This window comes from Aphis gossypii, chromosome X, assembly GCF_020184175.1.
Source record: "Aphis gossypii isolate Hap1 chromosome X, ASM2018417v2, whole genome shotgun sequence".
Taxonomy (NCBI): domain Eukaryota; kingdom Metazoa; phylum Arthropoda; class Insecta; order Hemiptera; family Aphididae; genus Aphis; species Aphis gossypii.
Window position 1 is genome coordinate 37,954,869 of NC_065533.1, and position 27,358 is coordinate 37,982,226.

A 27,358-nucleotide genomic window follows, 5' to 3' on the forward strand; every position below is an offset into this window, starting at 1 on the left:
GTGAGACATTTAAAAGAAAACATATCCAAACATAAATATTTCAATTTGTTGATAATTTCAAATTATTATTTTTGAACGACATACCCAAAAGAATCAAATGTACATACAATATTATAAACTACTATTTTATAATATCTATTGATGCGATTAGGCCATCTGGCCGCAAAGTAATGTATTGGTCGAGTAATGCAATATTTAGCTAATGAGCCACAACACTAAGCAGAAAGTAGTGAGAATACCTTGTATGCGTGTATGTAAGATAGGTAGGTACTTAGATGTTTTTGAACTGGGAAAAATTTACAGAATTAAAGCTAAAAATGATACCATATAGTTAAAATTATAATTTTCTTAAACCCTTCAGATGTCCTAGTTAGTCTCAACTTTCAATACATTTATGTATATTTAGTTTAATTCATTAGCATGGAATTGAAAACAATTAAATTTGGAATTTTTAACCTGATAATCTAATAAAATAATAAACAAATTATTTTTAAATGAAATACGCTCTTTATGCTGCATTTTATCTTATTACAATTATTATTCTTTATTTAACTTTTTAAATATATATATTATATATAGTTATGTATAAATTAAATGTCTTTACTTTCATATAATTTTTATGAATTAATTATTTTTCCTCGACTGTAATAATATTTTGTGAATGGTAAATTATGTCGTTATGCGAATTTATGGCATATTTAATCATTAAGTATACAATTATATTTAAATAAATATTGTTCAAGAGACTCATTATTTAAGTATCCCTTAGTAATAATATTCAATTGTTATAACATGATATTTGATTTCTCCTCGTCACTGAAGTATTTGATATAGTGAATTATAATATCTATAACTTAATATGTATAGAGAACGACAGCTACCATTTTTCTGTCTTCCTGCAAATAGCTAATACAGGAATATAATATATATTAGCGGACATTTGGATACTTTTTTGGAGGGTTAGTATCATTTCAGCTAAAGTGGTGTGCACCAGTGCACCCCAGTTTATATTATACTATCCACATAAAATACAATTCAATTAAGAGGACTTTCACCGATGTCCATCTATTCGTATGTTTATGGAATAATAAAGCGTCTCACTTGAGTCTAGATAATAATGTACATGTAAAAACGGTCAGGAAAAAATGTCCATGTACCAAAATAGCCAATGAAAAGTATTGCCACGAAAAAAAAATACGTGAACAACAAATTAATATGATAATACTATAATACTAAATACTACCCTTTATAATACAGTAGGTAACATATCTCAGTTTCATGTAGTAAATAACCTTCATATATATATATATATATATTTATATGTTTGCAAATTATATGCAAAATAATTTGCATTCAAAATATATACTGTTTAATATGCATAAATCTATATTAAATAAAAATGTAAGGAACTAAATAATATTAAATCAACTCAAAGCATAGTATATATAATATATCAATAGTATAATCAACTATTTTGATATCTGATTCTGATAAAAATATAATCTAAACAAGTATACAAATAGACGGTAAAATTAATAACAAATATTTAAAAAGTATATTTCTAGACTATACAGTATACACAGATAATTATGTTCAAATTAGTAAAACTCAATGAAAATACAAATTAGGAAAGTTTAGTAAATATTTATATTTAAAAAAAAATTTGACTCGTTTCTGACGAGTATGTACAATAATCTAGCATCGATTGATTTAAATTCAAATTTCACACATCCATTTCAATGACTTACTCAATTACAAGTTCTGATCAACACAGACATTAGACACAAGTTACAAGGGCGATTGTAAATTCTCCCGATGGTAAACTCTCCCGGGTCTCCAGTACTGCTAACTTAATTTCATAAAAATCATAATATAATTAATCTAATATACATTTAAGTTTCATTTAAAAATAGTTACAATACTGTAGAACGACTTCTCTGACATTTGAATTTAGCCTTATATTTTATATGGTAATTTTGGTAATTTATGTCATTTATGTACCTGTGTACAATATACATATTTGTATCGAAACATTTTTCACATGTTAACTTTTACAAACTACCGCCTCACTTTGTATACTATTAATTATTGTTATATACCTACCGCAGGGTTGAAAAAATATACGTAAATGATGTATGTATTTGTGTGTAATTAATTCTTGATACAAATGTTATTTGGAATCGTTAATACTCAAGTAAAAAATATATTAATTATAATTTATATTGTATTCTAAATAGTAAATAGTTTTTAATATTTGTTTCTTACATTAAATATTTGATTTATCATGAAAGACATTATATTTACTTTTAATTCTGCAATATAACCTTTGATTATAATATTATTTTACTTAAAAATAAATTATTCATTACTACATAATTCAATTATCAGAGGGAACTGTAAGACATTTTTTCGACGAAGGTTATGTGAATAATATTATCTATAGTCATTATTTGATTTTAAGTATTATAAATAATAATAATCAGCAAATAAAATATTATCCCGTTAATGAAAACTAAGATTGGATGTATAAATAAAATGTCTTCTTCGCGGTTCCAGCCTTTAAGATCATATACCAACCATATCAACCGATATATTTACCTCTAGCTTTTTCATTGTATTAAACTAATAATAGAAAATACATTGACGTAACTATTTTGACAATTATTCTTTAGGACAATAATATTTGTACCTGTAGTTCTAAAAGTTCTTGCTCTTCGTTTTTCGGTGATAAAAATTAATCTGTCCGGAAAAAAAACAAAATAAACATTTCGAATAAATTATGGTCTAACAATGTATATACTTACATCAGGGTATCTTACCTTGTTTCACGTTTGTACTGGTATTCATCTACTAACCACTACCTTATCCTTTCTGCCTATTGCAGTCTTGCCTTAACCTTAAACGTATATAACTATTTAAATTATTAAGTGATTTGTTTTAGAAATATTAACATAAATTTATAAATCGGTTGTCTATACGGATGAAAGCATTTATTTTTTTATTTCGATTTCGGTAAACTAAAAAGTATTATAAATAATGTATGTCCATATAAAAGATAAGTCTAATGTATTTGGCTAAAATCATGTTTCAAAAATACTGTATAAAGAAAGGCAATATTATTGACACGGTGTCAAAACCGGTGCACGTGTGTGCGCGTGTATGTGTTTACGATAATATTATATATATATATATATTAGCCGTGAAGAGAAAATCGAAAAAAAAATCAAAAAAAAAAAAAAAAATAATGTTATTTAAAAAAAAAAAAAAAAAAATGCTGTATGACACGTATATATGACACTAGACTGGTGGGGTTCCAGGGGATGGCGGTGGACCTACGATGGGATGTTACTTGAACGCCACCGAACCGAAGCCAGTGTGCACAGAATGCGGCCGGGTGTATAGCAGCGTGAGCAACTTGAAGCAGCACATAGCCAACGTCCACTCAGCCACTCCGCACTGGGAACCCTGCCCGGTGTGCGGTAAACACTTTAAGACCAGACAGTATCTGTTCAATCACCTGTTGCAAACCCACGGCATCCGGCAGCGGGGCAGCAGGATGCACATGCACTTACCGGCGGGCGGTGGTAGTGTCGGGGGTAGTGGCGTTGGGGGTGGAGGCGGTCACCATCACCACCACAACCATCACCACCATCAGCATCCACCTCACCCGTCACACCCGTCGACGGTCGCGTCGTCGTCGTCGCCGCTGCAGGCCCACAGCCCGTCAGCCACAATTTCCTCGTGCTTTTCCAACACTTCCGTGGTCAAGCCACTAATGTCGCATCACGCGGACATCAAACCCCTGTCGCACGCGTCCGTTGCTGCGGCCACTGCAGCAGCAGCAGCCGCCGCAGCCGCAGCCGCCGCTGCCGCCGCCGATCATAACGAACAGCGGCAGCAGCAGCAGCAGCAGCAGCAGCAGCAGCAACAGCATCCCCCAAATAGTTTCGTGCCTCCCTTACCGTCGTCTCCGTCGGTTTCCGTGTTAAATCGACTCAACAACCCCGATCTATCTTCCCAGTTCTATATGTTATCCAAATCGGCCGTTACCAGATAATAATAATATTGTATTTCCCCGTTTCGTATAGGTATACAAATTTTCTGTTGAAACAATAATTATACTACTATAGTTTAGTCAAGTGTAGACGTGTGCCTCGGTGACGGAATTTCGATGGATGTGTTTTGATATTTATCGTTCAAAAACTACGGTTTTTGACATTACCTATATGCTATTGTATAATAATATATTGCATGTAATGTATTATTGGCTATTATATTATTACGTGTCTACGCAGCACTTATATTATTGCGCGTATATGTCGGACGACGAGGTCATTGTTTATACGACTTTTCTTTTTTACTCGAGGTATACTTTTATAATATCATTATACTGATTTTTTTCTAAATCGTCTTTCGTACTAGGTTAGGTATATACCGCATCTTTTATCCAGTTCGCATTCGGGTTTGACGTTTAATAAACCATTATGGTTTGTGCCGGAAAATAGATGTACACGTAATATATTATACCATAATATTTGACATTGTTTTTCTTCTCTCGTATTCATGAGCAAAACTCAAAAACGTCGAAGGTGGATAGCATAACGAATAGTGTTATGACGTCAACTCGTCCAATTTTAATAATAAATATTAGCTATAACATTTTTCTTTTAAATTTTATATACGACTAAATATGTGCCAATTTCAATAATTTCTAAATGTATAATATGTTTTTAATTGTGCTGACGCTTAGTAATATAATTTAAAACTCTATTGTAGCATATTATATTAAACTGTATACCATCATATTATGCTCATCTTATTTTTTAACGTGTTTGCTTAAAATTATGAAATTAAAAAATGCGCATCATACATAATTATTTACGTATTAACGGTAAAGATTGATCAATAGTACTATAACATCATTAAATTATAAATCTAAATATTAAGCATTTTTTATAAAATAAAATATATGGTTAATATTCTTCACGATTCACCATGTTCGTCATTAGGCAGTATTTTTGTCGTGTATACAAATGTGTTTATTACACATAATTTTAGAATGAAAAAATCATAACTGAATTCTCTTTATTTATCCTTATAGCCAAATAAAAATAATAATATCTTATTTATATTTTTTATGTATCAGTTTAATTTTAGTTTATAGTTAATTAAACAGTTGTTACTAAACGCTGACTACTTCTTTTTCATTCAGATTTATTGATTTTTATATGAATTATTTCCGAACATAATCATTAATAAGTCTTTTAAATAATTAAATTACTTTTGGAAATTTAACTAATAATCAAAAATATTAGATAACGACACATTAAATATTATGCGATAAGTGATTGAGTGATATAGATATTTATTAAAATATTTATGGCCCAAAAAATGAGTCTTACATCTAGAAATAATGTAAATAATAAATATTTTGTTGAAATTTTCTACTTCTCAGTGAGACGGGTGACGTTTTTACTATCAGATAAAAATAAAAATTTTTGTTGAATTTTAAATTAAAACATATATTTTTACAATTTATATATAATATATACTAAGGATTATTTGTATTTTATTACTACCTATGTAAATATGACTGCGTAAATATTGTATATTTTATTTTATATCGTCATTTATCCTTAATTTGGTCCTCTGATTCTAGTCTTTAGTACTGTGGAAATAATATTAGATATTAGTCATCTAAATATTTAAATTGATTATATTAAACAAAATTGTCTTCTGACAATAAAGTGTAGTTATTTAATGCATTATCATGTTGTATTACATATCTTACATTTTAAAAATGTTTGAAAAACTTTCGTGTTTTAATTACATTTTATTGGTTATTTTATTTTTAGTTAATAAAAAAGTTACTTATGTTTTTGTTACTTGACGTAAAGTATTTTGGTTAATAGTACAGTTCTTATTTCATCAACAAATTAATTGTTTAACTGATATTTATCATTTACAATAGAAGTTAAATTTCGTTAAATTCATAGTTTTGTCTGATATTTTAATTTTCAAAACAAAATACAATTTTCATGTTTAAAACATAATATTATTCGCTTTTAGAAATTATTTCTATTTGTTGATAATAGTGTTTTGAATTTTTAATATTTATTTTATAATTATATAATTACATTTTCAATAACTATAGACCCAATTTACTTTACACTGTCAACTATATTTATCATTTATTTTTATTTTGTTATGTTTTATTTATAATTTTTAAAATGTTTCTTAGATTTTTTTTAATAGTTGGTAATTTTATTATTATTATTTTTTTTTTAAAGAGTAATAATAATAATTATATTATTTTACTATTCATATATAAAGTATATTAACTGTGTAATAATAATAATTTAAGTGCATTAATTAATCAATAATAAAGATACCAATCATAATGTCATTTTTATCTTATATAATTCGGGCATTTCAAAACTAAAATGTAATCAAAATTTATGAAATCAAAATGTCGAAAAACTGTTGTATTTATTTGATAACGAGAACAAGCTATGTTCGAACTTATTTTAATTTATTATTTATAAACTTGGTTAGTACTCGGCATATTTTGGCCGTTGAAGATAAAAATGTTTCAATCAGTAAAAATTTTAATTTTGTATAAATACAGCTATTATAATATAACATAGAATATTTTATTTATCCATTGAAACGTTTTCATTGCCTAATATTTTATTTGGTTTTACTATTATTATAAACTTATTCGATATAGTAATACATAACTGGTTAAGGTCAGATTTTATTTTATTATTGGTCATTTTCGGGTGCTATATGTTTATGTAACATTTATTATTATTATTTTTTTTTTTTAACAAAGCAATACAATTTATTTTTTAATGTATGTGAAGTATGAATTGTTTCTCGGAATTAAACTTAGTAATCGATCTCAATTATGTGATACCTATTACTTGTTTGTTACTTAACACTATAAAAACAAAAAAATTCTGATATTGTTTCTTTTGACCAACCGAAAACTTATATTTGGCTTATTTAATATATTATTTTTATTAAGAAATATTTTCGTTGTAAATGGATGATTTTTCTGGAAATATATCTCCTTTCTAGTTTTAAAATAATCAAATGAATTTTATTTATCAATTTGTGGTTGTCAAAATTGTTTTAATTTGTGATGTTGTACTAATATTAAACTATATACACTATTATTCAATCTGCAATTTGACACTTTTCTTGTATAGACTTTAACCAGCATCTAAAAGTCGTTTCAGTAAAATCATTTAAAAACTTTATTATTATGGTTTCACTGTTTGCTGGTTTTTTAATTTTTTTGGTTACATTATTAAATTCGAATTGTGTAGTCTCTCAGTTTAATTAGTTTTGAAATAACAATTACACGTTAGTGACAATCATTTAGGTATTATTTTTATTTTAGTTTTTATGTATATATCATATATTTCATTCTTTTTAAACAGGTAATATATATAATTATATAATCCCCCCTCATATACCCCTTTTAAATTTGACCAAGTACTTTTTTATTTTAAAACATGATATTTTATCATTAATTATTGACATCCTGAAATTGATTATAAGAAATAATGAATAGTATAAATTGAGTAAAACATTTATAAGTTGTACCATAATATGCTTACACTAAATTTCAGATTTATGTCTGTTTTTATTTCTTTCCGATAGAAGACTAATTGATACTAATGCAGTTGTTTGTTTATTTTTATCAGTTAACGACAAACCGTATATTGTTAAGTGTCATCAAAAAGTATAACGATTATAAAACGGTGAAAACTGTTTTGATGTGGTAATCGGTAATATGGTAATATGGTAAACTAATAATTCTTCATAGAAATATCAAATGCTGTTCGAGTTAGGTACATGATTCAATATTTTCATCTCGTATCTATTAGGGTTTTTGTTAATTGTACATTTCGTATGAGTCATAAGACAATGAATTTACTTTATCTGTGTTTAAATGTATAATTTGGATGAAACCTTCGTTTTTTAAAAGTGAAAATTTCTTTACACATACCTACTGTATTTTTCACCCTGCAGCAACGGCCGTCTATTTTGTAGTTAGGAAATTACATTTAAAATCTTCATTATTGTTTTTGATTTTCATAAAAATTGTAAAAATTAAAAATACATTTCCAACAGGACTTATCAATAGAAATTAAATTTACGACTTTGTGTTATTTTTCAAAGTTTGAATCGAATCACGGGAATAATTATTTTTATTTAAATTTAAAATCCGTTTATTTGATCTAAATGCATAAATAAATTTCACCATTTAGGTAACTTAACCGCCTTAATAAAATGTGAATAAGTCAACAAATACCAATAAATCTATTAAGCGTATGTTATACTCGTATATATAATTGTATCACATTTGAAACGGTAAAAATTCGAATAATAATATTATAGAGTGCTTAATATACCTATTTTAATTTTTAACTACAAATCGTAGACATTGTAGCAAGAATTTATCCATAATAATAATAATTTATTTACCTATACGAGATCTGAGATATTATGCGTTTGTACATATAGGTAATATTTATGCGATTATTTGATGATGTACCTATATCATATTATTTTATTTTAATATTTCGTATGGCCTATATTTTTCTTCAACAGCTATTGTGTTCGTTGTGTTTGGTAATATATTATTACGTGTATTAATGTATTAAGTATAATGTATATACATTATACATTCATGGCGAAATGTTCTGTAATCATACGGTTTATTATCGATTGTTAAATATATGGTATTATGAAGAATATTATGGGTTTCTTTTCTATTTTATATATTAAAAATATAAATGTATAAATAAAGGCAACAATTTAAAACAAAAAAAATTTTTTTATTTAAAAACGCACATTTACATCCTTCGCATACAACTACTATCACTAGGTTTCTAAATACGAAGTACCTATTTGAATTTTGCGTATATAAGAAAACTTAAAATATAAACGTTATGTATAATAAAGAAGAACCAAAGTATGAATAAGAGGAGTAAAGTTGGGTCAGTGCTTTCGCTGCTCAGTGTTTCAGGTCAACCGATTTTAATAAATTATAATATATTATGATTTATGTGACATGATATCATGCGCAAGTATTAAATTTATGAATATATATTTTTTTTGTTTTAAAGTGTCATATTAAAATTAGAAATGATTACAAGCGATGATAGCTAATAACTAGGGCTCAGAAGTTGATGATCTTAATAACAATAAAAAATGACCTAAAAAATTACAAATATTAGTTTTAAATTAATAAAAATACATTTTTTTTTTAAATATTTTACTCTATTTTCCTATAAAAATCTTTATAAATGTATCAAAGCTTCGAATTACTCAAAATATGACATAAAAATGATAAAAATGTCCTTTAAATAGGGAAATTAAAAAATTAAAAATATATTTGTGTGTGGTAATTTCCAAATTTTAAGTTATCGGCATAATGGTCGACAAGAAACGATAAGAAGTGAACTAGTGTAAAATCAGTAAAAATTACTAAAAAATGTAAGAAAATGACCTAAAAATGTCAAAAAATGACTTTTAAAGTAATAAACACCAAAAAATGCAAAATAAAAATTAGTTATTCAGATTTACATGCTAATGAAACAGATTTGTGGCTAGGAGAGCATCGTCTAAAAAGCTCCAAAAAAAAAAAAAAAATGCAAAATGCATCAACTTCCGAACCCTACTAATAACATTCCTTGAGCAACATATATTGGTATCGACGTTGACAGTCATAATATGATTAAGTAATTAGCAAACTAATTGAATTTAAAATATAAGTATAAACTATAAACTATATTATATGATACAATGTTGGTTAGTTAAAAATTATTATTTATCTGCTGACGTCTTCAATGATATAAATAATTATGTATTTGGTAAATCGTGTTAAACTGCAGTTATAATATAATTGTTATTAGTCATTTTAAATGTATTTATTTATTTACTTGTTAATTTAAAAACGTGTAAATCTTTCAGCTAGGAGATCGATCGAGATGACAAGAGTGAGGGCGACTGATCCGAGACCGTGTCCCAAGTGCGGCAAGATCTACCGTTCGGCACACACGCTCCGCACACATCTGGAGGACAAGCACACCGTGTGTTCTGGATATAGATGTGTGCTGTGCGGCACTGTGGCCAAATCGAGGAATTCGTTGCACTCGCACATGTCGCGTCAACACCGTGGTATAAGTACTAAGGACCTACCCGTGCAACCAATGCCGTCCAATTTCGATCCGGAACTGGCGTCGAATCTACTGCTTAAAGCCGGAGTCAAGGTATTATAATTTATAAATAATAAAATATGTAGTTTCTCAAGTATGTTTTTCTCGAAAATTGTAATCTTTGTAATCTTGAGGCTAAACTTCTAAACATGACAAAAATATATAAATAAAATTATGTTTAGTTATATTAAATTTTACGTTAAAATATTTTACAAAATGAGAACTTGAAAAAAAGTATAATTAATATACTATGAAAATTACTAAAACGAAAAAAAAAATATTATTAAATATAAAAATAAAAAATAAATATTGTCCGAATAATGTATATATATATATTATGTTCGTTATTTAATAAAAATCCGTTGCCCTATAGATGACCTCTAGATCGAATTAATGCGTTATGTATGGCGTTTGGTAGAAATGTCTATAACGTAAATATAAATAAAGAAAAATGGCATAAATAAATATTTTATACACTGTGAAAATATTTGCATGATTTTGTATTTACATAAATGATGTGTGGTATCAGATAATCAACAATAATAATATGTTCCATAGAAAATTTTACACAATGTTATATTGTCTTGAACATTAACAAAACCATAATACATAATTATTTGTAAATTTATTATCTTCGAACTTAGGAAAATTTAAATTATTATCAATTACCAATTCGTATATGAGATTTGGGATTTGTAAATCTAAGTATTTCCAGGTTTCATGAAAATCAGAAAATGTTCTAAATCGTGCAAAATATATTTACTCTGGTATTTAATGCAGATGTATGCAGCATTTCTATTTTACATTCACCAATATTTTTACAGTGCATTTTATTTGTTAACATAGGTCCACCAATACTTTTTTTTATTATTATAAGGTCATTTGCTATATTATGTTTCGAACAATACATTTATATTTCAAGAACTTCAAATAATATTTTTAAAATGAATAAAAATATAATAAGAATGTTTGGGTTTGTTTTTTATAGTGTCATAAGAATATTGCAATAATAAAAGGTTATGTTTTATCTTGTTTGTTTGAAATAAACTAAATTATGTACATACGTGTATTAATGATATAAATATAGATTACAGTTAAAATATATTACCTAAATGAATTTTGATTATTTAATATTCATCTTTTTTTTTTTGTTTATTTAAAAGCTTTAAATAAATATATTTTATTTTATATTTTAATATTTATTTATTTTTCGTAAAACATTACAAATTTATCTTATTAGAAACCTAGAAAAAATATTTTAAAAGTTATACTAAGTTAATAACAAAATAATATTAAATTACAATTATAATCCTCATGATTTTATTGAGTCCCAAAATGTTTATAAAATTGTTACAAATTTGTAGTTTATAGATACCTATATTAAGCATAATAATTTTTATGTTTAAAATTGTTCCTGTTTAATGTTGTAATCGCGTTGGGGACAGTAATAATGATTATTATTTTATACTTGTTCACCGTTCACTACAGAGGCCCCCTTTACTATCGTTTTTGGTCCTTAGTGTTGCCGAAAAATTAAGGTCAGGATTCTCTTTTTTATTACTCGCGCCGTTTAAACCTTATATAATTTCAGAAAACGGAAATGCGAGCGGTCGGTAAACTCTACCGTGGGGCCATTTACTTGTTTCATGTTGTGCGGTGTATCATTGTTTTCAAATGATTTTTTTTTTTATTACAATGATTGGTCTTGATTGCGTCCTCTTATCAATATCATATACTATTTTATAAATATACTGCAGAACAGGTACTTTAATCCAATTATACAAAAAAAGTTATGTAAAAGCACTACTTAAAATTCTAAACGTAGTAATGAATGGATTGATTCTACAATGAACTGTTTTTTTTTTGAGTGTACATCACAACTTGTCGAAATAATGCTTCATTTTAAAACTTTAAGTGAGGTTTCAGGTGGTAAATTTAATATTTTTGGTGCATTATAAAGGTCAAAAGTAAGAAGTTTGCAGCAGTTTTTAAAAAAATCAATTTATATATATATTGTTGTAACTTGAATCTAAATGAATCACTGTAAATACTTGAAATTACCACCATATGTTTATACTAGCGTTATCTATACACGGTTAAATTTTCAAAATATTCAGGAGTTTTTGAGCTATTTATAGACGACTGAAATGTTTGATTTTTCTAAGTCAGTAAAAAAAATGTTGGTTGTACAAAAAACTTGAATATTACCTATATACTAAGACGAAATATGTCAAAATCGTGAAAATTGGTGAGTAATTTTGTAGTTGAACATTCATTACATTTTCAGTATTTTTTATTCCTAAGGTTAAACAATTCAACTCAAAGTTTTCCCTTCGAATAACTATAGAGAAATCTTGAGCGTCATTATAGGAAAAAAATGCGATGAGCGTCTGAATTTTAAATTTTTACGAAATCGGCCTAATGTACGTCCGATGATTTCAGGTATCGCCGGCTGAACTGCGGGCAAGGGCTTCGCCAACTGACGCGGTGACGACCAGTCATCGGCGTGGCGACGGCAAACTGGACTTGCAGTCGGCCAACAGCAGCGTGTGTGGCGGTGACGACCCCGAGGACTTAACCGTGAACTCGTCCGGTCACCACCACCACAATCACCACAATAACAACAACAACAACCATCACCACCAGCAATACGGAAACAACAACAACCAACAGCGGTACAGCGAGTCTCAACAACAGCAACTATTGCAGCAGCAGCAACACCATCTCCACAACAGCAGCGGTGGAAAGTTCCCTACGGCCATGGACTTGATTGACAATTACGCGCGAGCAGGTGGTGGTGGCGGAGGAGGCAGTGGCGGAGGCGCTCTGTCACCGTTCCTGCCAGCTTTTGCGGCTTGTGGTAAAGACCTGCAGCCGGGCGACAGTAAGATCTCGCCGTACAACAACAAGGCGTTCTTGGACTCGTACCTCAAGGCGCTGGTGGAGACTAACCCACCACTGTTCTACGCGTCCAAGATTGCCGGAGACATGATTAAGCACGAAATCGCGCCCGATGACGCGGATTACTCGTCTGCGTCCGATGAGGACGATATCGACGAAGACGATATCGATGAAGACGTCGAGGAGGACGTCGATGACGAAGACGACGACCGCCGTCGTCGGCGTGGGCACAGCAACGGTGGCGGCACCAGTAGCGTCAACGACACGCCATTGCCGCTGCAGGCCGGCAAGAACTGATCGGGCGAAATCGCCTCCCCTATCCCTCTCTCACAAATCTCACTAACAACTTTGCACTACCATCCACTCCGCTGTCGCTCATCGATGCGAAAGCGACGAAACAAAAGTGTAAAAAAATCAAAAAAAAAAAAATTAGGATTTAGGCCTTTTAGTTTTGAGTGTATATTGAATAAATGCATGACTTTTCGTCTACAAGACGAAAGAGAGGAGAGAGTACGTATATAAAATATTATTATCATTATTATATAATAGCTATAAAATGTAACGGTCAGTTAGGTCTATGTATGATGTATTCACAGACGGAATTACCTGTACCGTAAGATCTAAAATTTATTTTTTTAAAGACATCATGAATATGTATACGTCAACTGAAATTCTCAGAGGACAATAATTTCTATTATTATACTTACCAAGCAAAAACTATCATAAAACACGGTATAACATTTTTTGATTCAATGTCACAGAAGACAACGTAGATCGATTTTCTGATCTGGTGTTTTTTTTTTTTTTATTATTATTATTATTAATCATTTTTTTTTACCTTTTTATTTATTTTCGACTAGTCATTAAATTGTTTAACAGTCTAACATAGCAGTTCAAACATGTTTGTTCCTAAATGTTTTTATCAGGTTTTTTTTCTTTTCGTTCGTGCCATAGTATATAATATATTAATATACACCTAAATAATAATATAATATTTACGAAACCCTTTACGGGTTATACTTTCTCTCTAATATTATATATATAGATACCATACCATTCCTTTTCAACTACCTCAATCGTAGACGTTAAAATATGTTTTTGCTTACGCAAAACAATAAATCGATCACAACCTCTTAATGCAAGACATGAATTATATTGTTATATGTATAATATTTTTTTCGTCTTAAAAAAACATGCCATATTAAACTTGTTAGTTAAAAGTAGGGACACTTCCTAACTATAAACCAGTATTAATAAAACAATTTTAGTGATTCAGCAAAGTTATATTGTTAGATCTTTTTTGATAACTCGTAGTACTATTATTGAAAAAACTTATCCCTTAAGCTATGAGTTTAATTTTTAATTTATTTATTTACATATTTATTTTTATTTTTTATTTAATTAAACAGAGTATTGCTGTGAGTTGACCCGTTTGTTTTAAAAATGCATTTCAATGATAAAATTGCTAACAGTATAGTCTGAAGACTTCCTCATTTCATGTGTTCAACAACAATAAAATATACAATACAATATAAGATAAATGATTTCATTTTGAACTAGAAATATTATATGCAAATGCATTATCATATATCAAATAATAAAAAAAAATCATATAATTTTATAGTGTCGTTCTATAGAACTTAAATATTATGTTTTATATATACGACTAAAATGATACTAATTTGGTATTACTATTATATATGTATATATTAATTTATAATATATACAAACAATTATAAGGCTCAATGTATATAATATCGTGTTTTATTGAATTATTATTTTTAATTATATTTTACACGTTTTTTTAAAAAAATAGAGTACAAATCAAAGTGCAAAATTAGCATTAGTTTTTTCAAGCGGTTAACAAACAATAGCCGATTTGAAATTAAATTACAAATCTAAACTAATTGGGTTTCTTTTTACTACGTTATAAGTACAATTTAAATAATAATAAATTATCTTATCAAATATAGTCAATACAACTTAAAGTACAAACATAAATGTTATTTTTACTATTAAAATTATTTTAATGCGTGTTATTACTGTATACATAGTTTTTAAATAATGTACCTATCAAACATCTGAACAAAGATATTGTATTATTTTATTCTTTCTGTATCTCTCTCAATCGAACCCAAGTGCAATAATTATTTAACATAATAATATCTTTATTATTTTATTTATATTAATTTAAACAAAACCGTTAACAAAAAAAAAAAAAAAAACAATTTAAAAGTTCAGCATCTTGGTTGTGCGAATGTTATGTGTATTTCTGTTGATAATTCATTCATTTTTATTTATTATTTTTATTATTATTATTATTATTATTTTTATTACTGATTGACACTAGTCATTGATTTCTTTCATGCCACTCATCATACAAAATAATACAACAGCTTGTTGACCAATGAAATAATATTATGAAATATTTACTTACAAACTTAAGTTATTAATATTTTGTTTTTTTTTTTATTAAGGTCGTGGTCATTTTTCCTAATTAGACTGATGAAAGGAAAGACTGATGACACTTTATGTATTTTTTATTTTTATGTTTTACATTGAAAAATCTGAAGTGCCTCGCATTATTAATTATGTTAGTAGATAGGTGGTTGGGCACAAACTGAACAAATTTTTCCATGTAGACATAACAGTTTCTCATTATTATATATATTTTTTTTCATTTTAATTTACCTCAACAATATACTATAAATAAAAGACTATCATAAATTGAAGCATAATAATATATTTTAAAAACAATACGTCAAATAAGACTTATTATAAATTTAATTAAAATAATGTTTAAAACATTTAAACTGAGTAGATAAACAATTTAATAATATATTTTTAAACTTAAAATCGATAAGTTGTATCTCTATTAAACACATTAAACCAAGAAGTAGAACATTAATTGATTTGAGTTATTTAATTTTTTTAAACCTTTTTTTATTTACATATATAACACGTTTTTGTACAGATTTATATAAACCTTCAAAATGTTATTGAAATGTAGGAAAATATTTATGCAGACCGATTATGATGTTATTATGTAACGTAGACTGGTGCTTTAACAATGAATTGCAATGTATAATTATTATTAATAATATTATACTCTGCTCATAATGTAAAATTAAACCAAGATTTTTGTTTTGAGACTCAGTGTATTGAGTATTTTATTTTGTCATATTATGTATAATGTAAATATAATTTTTTTTTTTATTTTGTTAATCAAAGTTTAGACCAGGTAATTATTATAGTACAAACATTATAACATTTAAGTTAGATAGTATCATGTTTAATTTTAGTTGTTAAGATTTGTTATGCATAAAATATTGTCAATAGTTTTTTTCTTTTGTAAACCTGAATAAGTAATTCTTTTTATGTTGATCAAGTGCCATATATTTTAAAACATTATAATCATTTAATTTTCTAAAAATGAAAGGAAAAGTCAAATGGAACACATTACCTGTAATCAATGTGTCTTTAAATTTTAACCGTTTTATTTTTAACTGTATTAGAGTATGAACCAACAGCTTTTGATCTAAATCGTTAATCAATTGAATTTCATGATTTTCAAAAAAAAAAAAAAAAAATGCTAGAATAAGCAATCACGAGACAAATATCACGCTAAATGTTTTATTTTTATTGAAATAACTGTCAATTATCATGTTATGGTAGATAAAAGATTACGTCCAACAGAAATTTAGCAAAGCTGTGAAGATTTTATTTGTGAAAATCTCACCCTGGACCATAATTTGTAAAATAAGGCTTAGTTGGTTCATATTTAGCGTATATTGGTATTCAAAAGATACAAATTACTGTAAAACATAGAATTTAAAATAACACAATGTAAAGCGTCCTTTTAAAAAAAAATTTCTTTATTTTGTTTTGTTTTTGTACATGCTACCACGTAATTGAACTTTTAAAAATAAATGCCGTATCAAATATTTTGTTCTTGTTCCAATATTTTTATTTTTTATTTTTAAAAACAGATCTGCTCTGCTCAATTTGTTAATGTTTTTTATTTATAATGATTGGTTTTTTTTTTTTTAAATAGTTACAGTTTTAATTTTTAATTGTATGGTTTCTTATAATTAATATTATTTTTAATATTATTATTATAATTATTAATTTTTAAATGCCTTGTACTTAAAAACAAAAACAATACGACTAAGAAAAACAATGTACAAACATTATTAGTAATTTCAAATGATAAACAGAGACCAGTAGGTAGTTTTAAAACTATAATCATAATGAAATTGACAATGTTATGTTTTATTGATTTTGTAAATTGCAACGTTAAAATTGTTTTACTAATCAATATCGATATCAGTCAATGTTCCTAATTATTTTTTTATATTTTATTATTCGGTTTTTTTGAACATACAATACGATGCCCACTGAATTCTTGTTGTCTTCTAAAAAGCTCGCTGGCCACTGTTTATTATATCTTTTGTTGTTTGAATATCATCATATAATTTAATGATCATCGATTATTATAAGTGTATAACATTGACACCTATTGTATTTTAGTTAAAAATAATGATTTTGAAACCTTTGATTTTCTTGTACACATGTGTTTGCTCATTGCTCGCGGTGGTGGCCATTTTTTTGACCTTTTTGTTGAGTATCATCTTTCTATGATTATCACTTAAAAAGTTTTACCATCGGCTGATAATACCGTTGATGGTTACCATAATATAATGTATGAGTTACCGTGACAATATTATATTATAAAAGCCGAACCACTATCATTACGTCTCACCCACCCCCTCCCGTAATTGTATTTGAATAATTGTTTCGTCATATGTGTGTGTGTGAGTGTGTAATTAGTTGTTTAAACTATTGTTTTTAAATAACACCTCTTATGAAAAAAAATTTAAAAAAAAAAACAATAATAAAAATTATATTTTATAGCGAGTCACGTGTTGTATAGAGTTTGAAAAACCAATAAAAAAAAATTATTTTGGTTAATATTTACTTGCTTATTATTTAAATTATTATTAAGTAATTCTATAAGATTATGCGCACACGTTTATTGTAGTATATTATGTATAGTACGCGTGTTGTAGTTTTGTTTTATACTTATTTTCATAGTGTACCTGTTGGATGTTCGTTTCTCGTATACTCCCCTGGGCCCTCTCCCCTCTTATTGTTGGTTCTGTTAGCCTCATCACCCACTCACCATCCCACAGTGTTTAATGTTTAAAATTCATTGACGTTTTTATTGTACCTTGATTAAATTTTTTTTTATATTAGTTAAACAATTAACTTACCGGTCAATGCCATATTTTGTCGAGCAGCAGTTTGTTTGTTTTTTTTTTTTTTTTAAGATAAAATTGATTATTATATTGTTTTATTATGTCATGAAAAAAGACAACAAAAAAAATTGTTTTTCTAAGTGCCTTTAAATGTACTAATGTACCTGTGTGTGTGTGTGTGTGTGTGTGTGTACACTAAGTACTACTTATATACATTAAAAAAAATCAGTGCAGGTAGTCATACGCACCCTTTAAACTGTTTTTTTTCTTATTTTTATATTTTATTATTATATTATTATCATTATCATTATTATTATTATTTTTATTATTATTATTATTATTTATGTTTTAGTTCAGATCATACTGATATATAATGCACAATATTATTCGCCTTTGTTCAGAAAATAATAATTATTAAAATATAACCATAGATGTTAGTGAAAATCGAATTTATAAATATTGTTTCGAGAATGAAATAAATATCGTCATACGCTAATTATTATATGATGTAATAACTATTTAAATATTATTGTCCTAGAGATTGTTATGTTTAAAGTAACATTGTATTGTTACAAATAACGTAAAAAAATTTAATTCAAAGAAAATGTGTGTACTTTGTGTAAAACATGTAGATAGTTTAAAAAAATTTAGTAATGTGCAATTGATTTCAGCAGTTATAATAATAATAAAACAAATATAATTTAAATTTAAATCGACTTTTATTTATTTGTTGTTTGTAGCTATACATAAAAAATGTTACTATGAATATCTCAAATTTTAAGTCAAAAAGAAGATATTTTTTAGATTTTGTAGAGCAGTTATTGGGTATATTTAGACTTAAACTAATTTGAAGAGTTCCAATAAAAATTAATGATTATTATTAAAATATAGTATTTGTTTAAAACTAAAACAAATTGTTTGTGGAAAATGTTTTTATTTATTATGATAATATTAAAATTACTTTGTTGTTTTATGAAACATAATTAATTATAAAATAACTTGATTTAAAATCGAATACAAGGTACATGTAAATTAGAAAAAAAGAACTTTGTTACAATTCAACTCTTAAACAAAATAATAAACTTTTAATATTTATAATAATTAAATTAATCACAATATGTAAGTTCTATTTTGGATAAAAACTGATATAATAAAAATAATAAGTTAATAAAATTAATTAGTAATAGTTGAATAAAAAAAAATAAATCAAAATACTTATATAAAGTAGGTATATGAAATGATGCTGAAGGTACATACTAATAATAAAATGTATTGATAAACATCTATAAACTTTAAATCCAATAACTGTATTTTAGTATTTACCTAATAAAGTTTTGTTAAATTCTTTTAAAATATTAATAGTTAAAGAATACCTAGTTAAGATATTTTTTTTCTTTAAATTTATTTAAAGGTCTAAACCAGTGGTTCTTAACCTTTTTCGAATGACGGAACACTTAACATTTTATGAGGTTTTTACGGAATACAGCCGTAAAATAAAACAGTAATTAAATTAATTTTTAATTGTTTAATATTATATTAAACAATAAATGTATAACATAAAACAGTTTGCAAATATGTCAGGAAAACGTCTTACTTATATCATTGTGTTTTGTTTTAAAAGTCAAAATGTTAAGAAAATGAAAATAGAAATACTAAATAAAATTTTTTCTATTGGTTTTAAAATTTTGTCGGAACACTTATATTAAGTCCACGGGACACCTGTGTTCCGCGGAACACCGGTTAAGAACCACTGGTCTAAACATTACTAGAATCACTCTAATTTATAGTATATTTTATTTTTAGGTTATTTTGAACAGATAATTATATCAAAAAATATTAAATTAGTTTGATTTAATTTATTATTTTAATATAATTTCATAAACCATAATAATATTTAAAGCTTAAAAAAAAACAATTTATTAAACTTAAAAAAAATTAAAAATGGAGTACCAAGTATTACTTATTTCTATCGAGCTAATATTTGTTAGGTATATGTTAATAAAATTATATTAATATTTTATTTATTAATTTAATATATGTATATATATATATGAAGTAAGTAATTTTATTCATTTTACCATGGGATTGGATTTAAAGTCTGAATTTTTGACTTATTGTATGTATCAACAACACACTTGAGCCACCCAGCTACAATTTTTTCTAACTCTAAATATGTATTTATTTTTGGAGCGTAACATTCTTGCACAACTCCTATAATTATTGTTAAATCACATAATATAAGAAATTTAAATAAAATAATTTGAATATTAGTAAAAATCTGCTCTACTTTTTAATATCATAATCAAACATGTATCACTAATTTTAGTCAATTTTCCTTTTTTTCTGCCACTTTATGTATATTTAGTTATATATTCATCAGTTATAAATATTGACAAAGCATGTAGTACATGTTTTTAAAGTAATGTTCTCCAATTGTTTTTTTATAAATTTCCTATCAATAAGAAAATTAAATTAGGAAATTCTAAATTAATATATTTTTTTGTCATTATGACAAATATTTAACTAGTTCTAGTCTAAAGTCAAATTCATTTAAAAATATACATTGTTCTATATTTTTTTACTCATCTGAACTGTTTATTGGAAACTTTTCTAAGAACTGTACATCTACATTTTTCATTTGAGGCAAAGTCGTTTTGGCAAAAAGTTTTTTTTTAAATATTCCAATTTTAATAATACATTGTTTGGCATAAATGTTATATTTACCCCATCATAATTTGCATTTAAAATATTTTTTTGCATACAAATCTACACACATAAGAAAAACTATCAAACATAAAAATAAATATAATGTTTATTATATTTGATATCTTACAATTCAAAAATAAAAACAAATTTTAGATTTTTAGTGAAGACGACTATAATTACTAGTTGTAGTATTGAGATTATCAATCTGAATGTCAGTTGACTTAGGAGTATTCATCATTATTAACTCTTGGCCAGTTGTCATTTCATTATTGGACCGATAATTTAAGACAATGAAAAATGACACAAAAAAATGTAAGTAGGTATATAAAAATAAAATAGTAAAATCAAAATATTTGTAATTTTTTGAATTTTCCAAGATTCCTTGCATTTATAACTTCAAATATGTATTATTTCCTATAGAATCTTCGTAAAATTCAATATTTTCCTAGAATTTTCCAAGAATTCTTGCATTTTTAACCTAAAATATGTATTTTTTCCAATAGAATCTTCGTGAAATTCAATATTTTCCTAGAATTTTCCAAGAATTCTTGCATTCTTAACCCAAAATATGTATTATTTCCAATAGAATCTTCGTAATATTCAATATTTTCCTAGAATTTTCCAAGAATTCTTGCATTCTTAACCTAAAATATGTATTATTTTAATAAAATCACCATTAAGTCCGTTTTTTTCTGGAATTTTCCAAGATTCATTGAATTTATAACCTAAAAAATGTATTATTTCCAATAGAATCTTCGTAATATTCAATATTTTCCTAGAATTTTCCAAGAATTCTTGCATTCTTAACCTAAAATATGTATTATTTCCAATAGAATCTTCGTAATATTCAATATTTTCCTAGAATTTTCTAAGATTCCTTGAATTTATAACCTAAAATATGTATTATATCCAATAAAATAACCATTAAGTCCATTTTTTTCTGGAATTTTCCAAGTTTCCTTGAATTTATAACCTAAAAAATGTATTATTTCCAATTGAATCTTCGTAATATTCAATATTTTCCTAGAATTTTCTAAGATTCCTTGAATTTATAACCTAAAAAATGTATTATATAAAATAAAATCACAATTATGTCCATTTTTTTCTGGAATTTTCCAAGATTCCTTGCATTTATAACTTCAAATATGTATTATATCCAATAAAATCACCATTAAGTCCATTTTTTTCTGGAATTTTCCAAGATTCCTTGAATTTATAACCTAAAAAATGTATTATTTCCAATTGAATCTTCGTAATATTCAATATTTTCCTAGAATTTTCTAAGATTCCTTGAATTTATAACCTAAAATATGTATTATATAAAATAAAATCACAATTATGTCCATTTTTTTCTGGAATTTTCCAAGATTCCTTGCATTTATAACTTCAAATATGTATTATTTCCAATAGAATCTTCGTAAAATTCAATATTTTCCTAGAATTTTCCAAGAATTCTTGCATTTTTAACCTAAAATATGTATTATATCCAATAAAATCACAATTAAGTCCATTTTTTTCTGGAATTTTCCAAGATTCCTTGAATTTATAACCTAAAAAATGTATTATTTCCAATTGAATCTTCGTAATATTCAATATTTTCCTAGAATTTTCCAAGAATTCTTGCATTCTTAACCTAAAATATGTATTATTTCCAATAGAATCTTCGTAATATTCAATATTTTCCTAGAATTTTCTAAGATTCCTTGAACTTATAACCTAACATATGTATTATATCCAATAAAATCACAATTAAGTCCATTTTTTTCTGGAATTTTCCAAGATTCCTTGGATTTATAACCTAAAATATGTATTATTTCCATTAGAATCTTCGTAAAATTCAATATATTCCTATAATTTTCCAATATTCCTAACATTTATAACTTCAAATATGTATTATATCAAATAAAATCACCATTAAGTCCATTTTTTTCTGGAATTTTCCAAGATTCCTTGAATTTATAACCTAAATTATGTATTATATCCAATAAAATCACCATTAAGTCCATTTTTTTCTGGAATTTTCCAAGATTCCTTGAATTTATAACCTAAATTATGTATTATATCCAATAAAATCACCATTAAGTCCATTTTTTTCTGGAATTTTCCAAGATTCCTTGAATTTATAACCTAAATTATGTATTATATCCAATAAAATCACCATTAAGTCCTTTTTTTCTGGAATTTTCCAAGATTCCTTGAATTTATAACCTAAATAATGTATTATATCCAATAAAATCACCATTAAGTCCATTTTTTTCTGGAATTTTCCAAGATTCCTTGAATTTATAACCTAAAAAATGTATTATTTCCATTAGAATCTTCGTAAAATTCAATATATTCCTATAATTTTCAATATTCCTTGCATTTATAACTTCAAATATGTATTATATCAAATAAAATCACCATTAAGTCCATTTTTTTCTGGAATTTTCCAAGATTCATTGAATTTATAAAATAAATTATGTATTATATCCAATAAAATCACCATTAAGTCCATTTTTTTCTGGAATTTTCCAAGATTCCTTGAATTTATAACCTAAAAAATGTATTTTTTCCATTAGAATCTTCGTAAAATTCAATATATTCCTATAATTTTCCAATATTCCTTGCATTTATAACTTCAAATATGTATTATTTCCAATAGAATCTTCGTAAAATTCAATATTTTCCTAGAATTTTCCAAGAATTCTTGCATTTTTAACCTAAAATATGTATTTTTTCCAATAGAATCTTCGTGAAATTCAATATTTTCCTAGAATTATCCAAGAATTCTTGCATTCTTAACCCAAAATATGTATTATTTCCAATAGAATCTTCGTAATATTCAATATTTTCCTAGAATTTTCCAAGAATTCTTGCATTTTTAACCTAAAATATGTATTATATCAAATAAAATCACCATTAAGTCCATTTTTTTCTGGAATTTTCCAAGATTCCTTGAATTTATAACCTAAAAAATGTATTATTTCCAATAGAATCTTCGTAATATTCAATATTTTCCTAGAATTTTCCAAGAATTCTTGCATTCTTAACCTAAAATATGTATTATTTCCAATAGAATCTTCGTAATATTCAATATTTTCCTAGAATTTTCTAAGATTCCTTGAATTTATAACCTAAAAAATGTATTATATAAAATAAAATCACAATTATGTCCATTTTTTTCTGGAATTTTCCAAGATTCCTTGCATTTATAACTTCAAATATGTATTATATCCAATAAAATCACCATTAAGTCCATTTTTTTCTGGAATTTTCCAAGATTCCTTGAATTTATAACCTAAAAAATGTATTATTTCCAATAGAATCTTTGTAATATTCAATATTTCCTAGGAATTTTCTAAGATTCCTTGCATTTATAACCTAAATATGTATTATATAAAATAAAATCACATTATGTCCATTTTTTTCTTGGAATTTTCCAAGATTCCTTGAATTATAACTAAAAAATGTATATTTCAATAGAATCTTCGTAAAATTCAATATTTTCCTAGATTTTCCAAGAATTCTTGCATTTTAACCTAACATATGTATTATATCCAATAAAATCACCAATTAAGTCCATTTTTTCTGGAATTTTCAAGATTCCTTGAATTATAACCTAAAAAATGTATTTTCAATTGAATCTTCGTAATATTCAATATTTTCCTAGAATTTTCCAAGAATTCTTGCATTTTAACCTAAAATATGTATTATTTCCAGAATCTTCATAATATTCAATATTTCCTAGAATTTTCCAAGATTCTTGAACTTATAACCTAACATATGTATTATATCCAATAAAATCCACATATTAAGTCCATTTTTTTCTGAATTTCCAAGATTACTTGAATTTATAACCTAAATTATGTATTATATCCAATAAAAATCACCATTAAGTCCATTTTTTTCTGGAATTTTCCAGATTCCTTGAATTTATAACCTAAATTTTGTATTTTTATATCCAATAAAAAAATCACCATTATGTCCATTTTTTTCTGGAATTTTCCAAGATTCCTTGCATTTATAACTTCAAATATGTATTATATCCAATAAAATCACCATTAAGTCCATTTTTTTCTGGAATTTTCCAAGATTCCTTGAATTTATAACCTAAAAAATGTATTATTTCCATTAGAATCTTCGTAAAATTCAATATATTCCTATAATTTTCAATATTCCTTGCATTTATAACTTCAAATATGTATTATATCAAATAAAATCACCATTAAGTCCATTTTTTTCTGGAATTTTCCAAGATTCCTTGAATTTATAAAATAAATTATGTATTATATCCAATAAAATCACCATTAAGTCCATTTTTCTCTGGTATTTTCCAAGATTCCTTGGATTCATAACCTAAAAAATGTGTTATTTCCATTAGAATCTTCGTAAAATTCAATATATTCCTATAATTTTCCAATATTCCTAACATTTATAACTTCAAATATGTATTATATCAAATAAAATCACCATTAAGTCCATCTTTTTCTGGAATTTTCCAAGATTCCTTGAATTTATAACCAAAATTATGTATTATATCCAATAAAATCACCATTAAGTCCATTTTTTTCTGGAATTTTCCGAGATTCCTTGAATTCATAACCTAAAAAATGTATTATTTCCAATAGAATCTTTGTAAAATTCAATATTTTCCTAGAATTTTCTAAGATTCCTTGAATTTATAACCTAACATATGTATTATATCCAATAAAATCACAATTAAGTCCATTTTTTTCTGGAATTTTCCAAGATTCCTTGAATTATAACCTAAATTATGTTTATATCCAATAAAATCACCATTAAGTCCATTTTTTTCTGGAATTTTCCAAGATTCCTTGAATTTATAACCTAAAAAATGTATTTTTTCCATTAGAATCTTCGTAATTCAATATTTTCCTAGAATTATCCAAGAATTCTTGCATTCTTAACCCAAAATATGTATTATTTCCAATAGAATCTTCGTAATATTCAATATTTTCCTAGAATTTTCCAAGAATTCTTGAATTTATAACCTAACATATGTATTATATCCAATAAAATCACCATTAAGTCACTTTTTTTCTGGAATTTTCAAGATTCATTGAATTTATAACCTAAAAAATGTATTATTTCCAATAGAATCTTCGTAATATTCAATATTTTCCTAGAATTTTCCAAGAATTCTTGCATTCTTAACCTAAAATATGTATTATTTCCAATAGAATCTTCGTAATATTCAATATTTTCCTAGAATTTTCTATGATTCCTTGAATTTATAACCTAACATATGTATTATATCCAATAAAATCACCATTAAGTCCATTTTTTTCTGGAATTTTCCAAGATTCCTTGAATTTATAACCTAAATTATGTATTATATCCATAAAACACCATTAAGTCCATTTTTTTCTGTAATTTTCTAAGATTCCTTGAATTTATAACCTAAAATATGTATTATATCCAATAAAATCACCATTAAGTCCATTTTTTTCTGGAATTTTCCAAGATTCCTTGAATTTATAACCTAAAATATGTATTATATCCAATAAAATCACCATTAAGTCCATTTTTTTCTGGAATTTTCCAAGATTCCTTGAATTTATAACCTAAAAAATGTATTATATAAAATAAAATCACAATTATGTCCATTTTTTTCTGGAATTTTCCAAGATTCCTTGCATTTATAACTTCAAATATGTATTATATCCAATAAAATCACCATTAAGTCCATTTTTTTCTGGAATTTTCCAAGATTCCTTGAATTTATAACCTAAAAAATGTATTATTTCCAATTGAATCTTCGTAATATTCAATATTTTCCTAGAATTTTCTAAGATTCCTTGCATTTATAACCTAAAATATGTATTATATAAAATAAAATCACAATTAATGTCCATTTTTTTTCTGGAATTTTCCAAGATTCCTTGCATTTATAACTAAATATGTATTATTTCCAATAGAATCTTCGTAAAATTCAATATTTTCCTAGAATTTTCCAAGATTCTTGCATTTTTAACCTAAAATATGTATTATATCCAATAAAATCACAAAATTAAGTCCATTTTTTCTGGAATTTTCCAAGATTCCTTGAATTTATAACCTAAAATGTATTATTTCCAATTGAATCTTCTTGTAATATTCAATATTTTCCTAGAATTTTCCAAGAATTCTTGCATTCTTAACCTAAACTATGTATTATTTCCAATAGAATCTTCATAATATTCAATATTTTCCTAGAATTTTCTAAGATTCCTTGAACTTATAACCTAAAATATGTATTATATCCATAAAATCACA

The 27,358-nt window shown here is 25.7% G+C and overlaps 1 protein-coding gene, 1 long non-coding RNA gene and 1 pseudogene across 4 annotated transcripts in view; 1 reads left to right on the plus strand and 2 right to left on the minus strand.

Moving 5' to 3' along the window:
* The window catches only part of LOC114121116 (protein abrupt-like), a 28,336-nt gene extending 9,746 nt beyond the window's left edge, over window positions 1-18,590 (plus strand). Inside the window, exons 7-8 of one of the 2 annotated variants that reach the window (XM_027983285.2) lie at window positions 9,991-10,289; window positions 12,678-18,590. In XM_027983285.2, the coding sequence (XP_027839086.2) occupies window positions 9,991-10,289; window positions 12,678-13,433 (1,055 nt within the window). In that variant the 3' untranslated portion in view covers window positions 13,434-18,590. Of the gene's footprint in view, window positions 1-3,317; window positions 6,663-9,990; window positions 10,290-12,677 lie in introns of those variants that run through there. The other variant, XM_027983284.2, reaches the window with a different exon arrangement.
* A 1,609-nt stretch (window positions 18,591-20,199) lies between these two features.
* On the minus strand, window positions 20,200-21,380 carry LOC114121115 (uncharacterized; annotated as a pseudogene).
* Window positions 21,381-22,926: 1,546 nt separating this feature from the next.
* On the minus strand, window positions 22,927-26,205 carry LOC126552896 (uncharacterized). Of its 2 annotated transcripts, none has more exons than XR_007606352.1 (3): window positions 26,176-26,205; window positions 23,309-23,390; window positions 22,927-23,227 (listed from the first exon to the last, which is right to left on the minus strand). It is a non-coding gene; the product is annotated as an uncharacterized LOC126552896 (long non-coding RNA). The 2 variants fall into 2 exon arrangements; XR_007606351.1 differs by lacking the exon at window positions 26,176-26,205 and adding an exon at window positions 24,051-24,080.
* Between the last annotated feature and the right edge of the window lie 1,153 nt (window positions 26,206-27,358).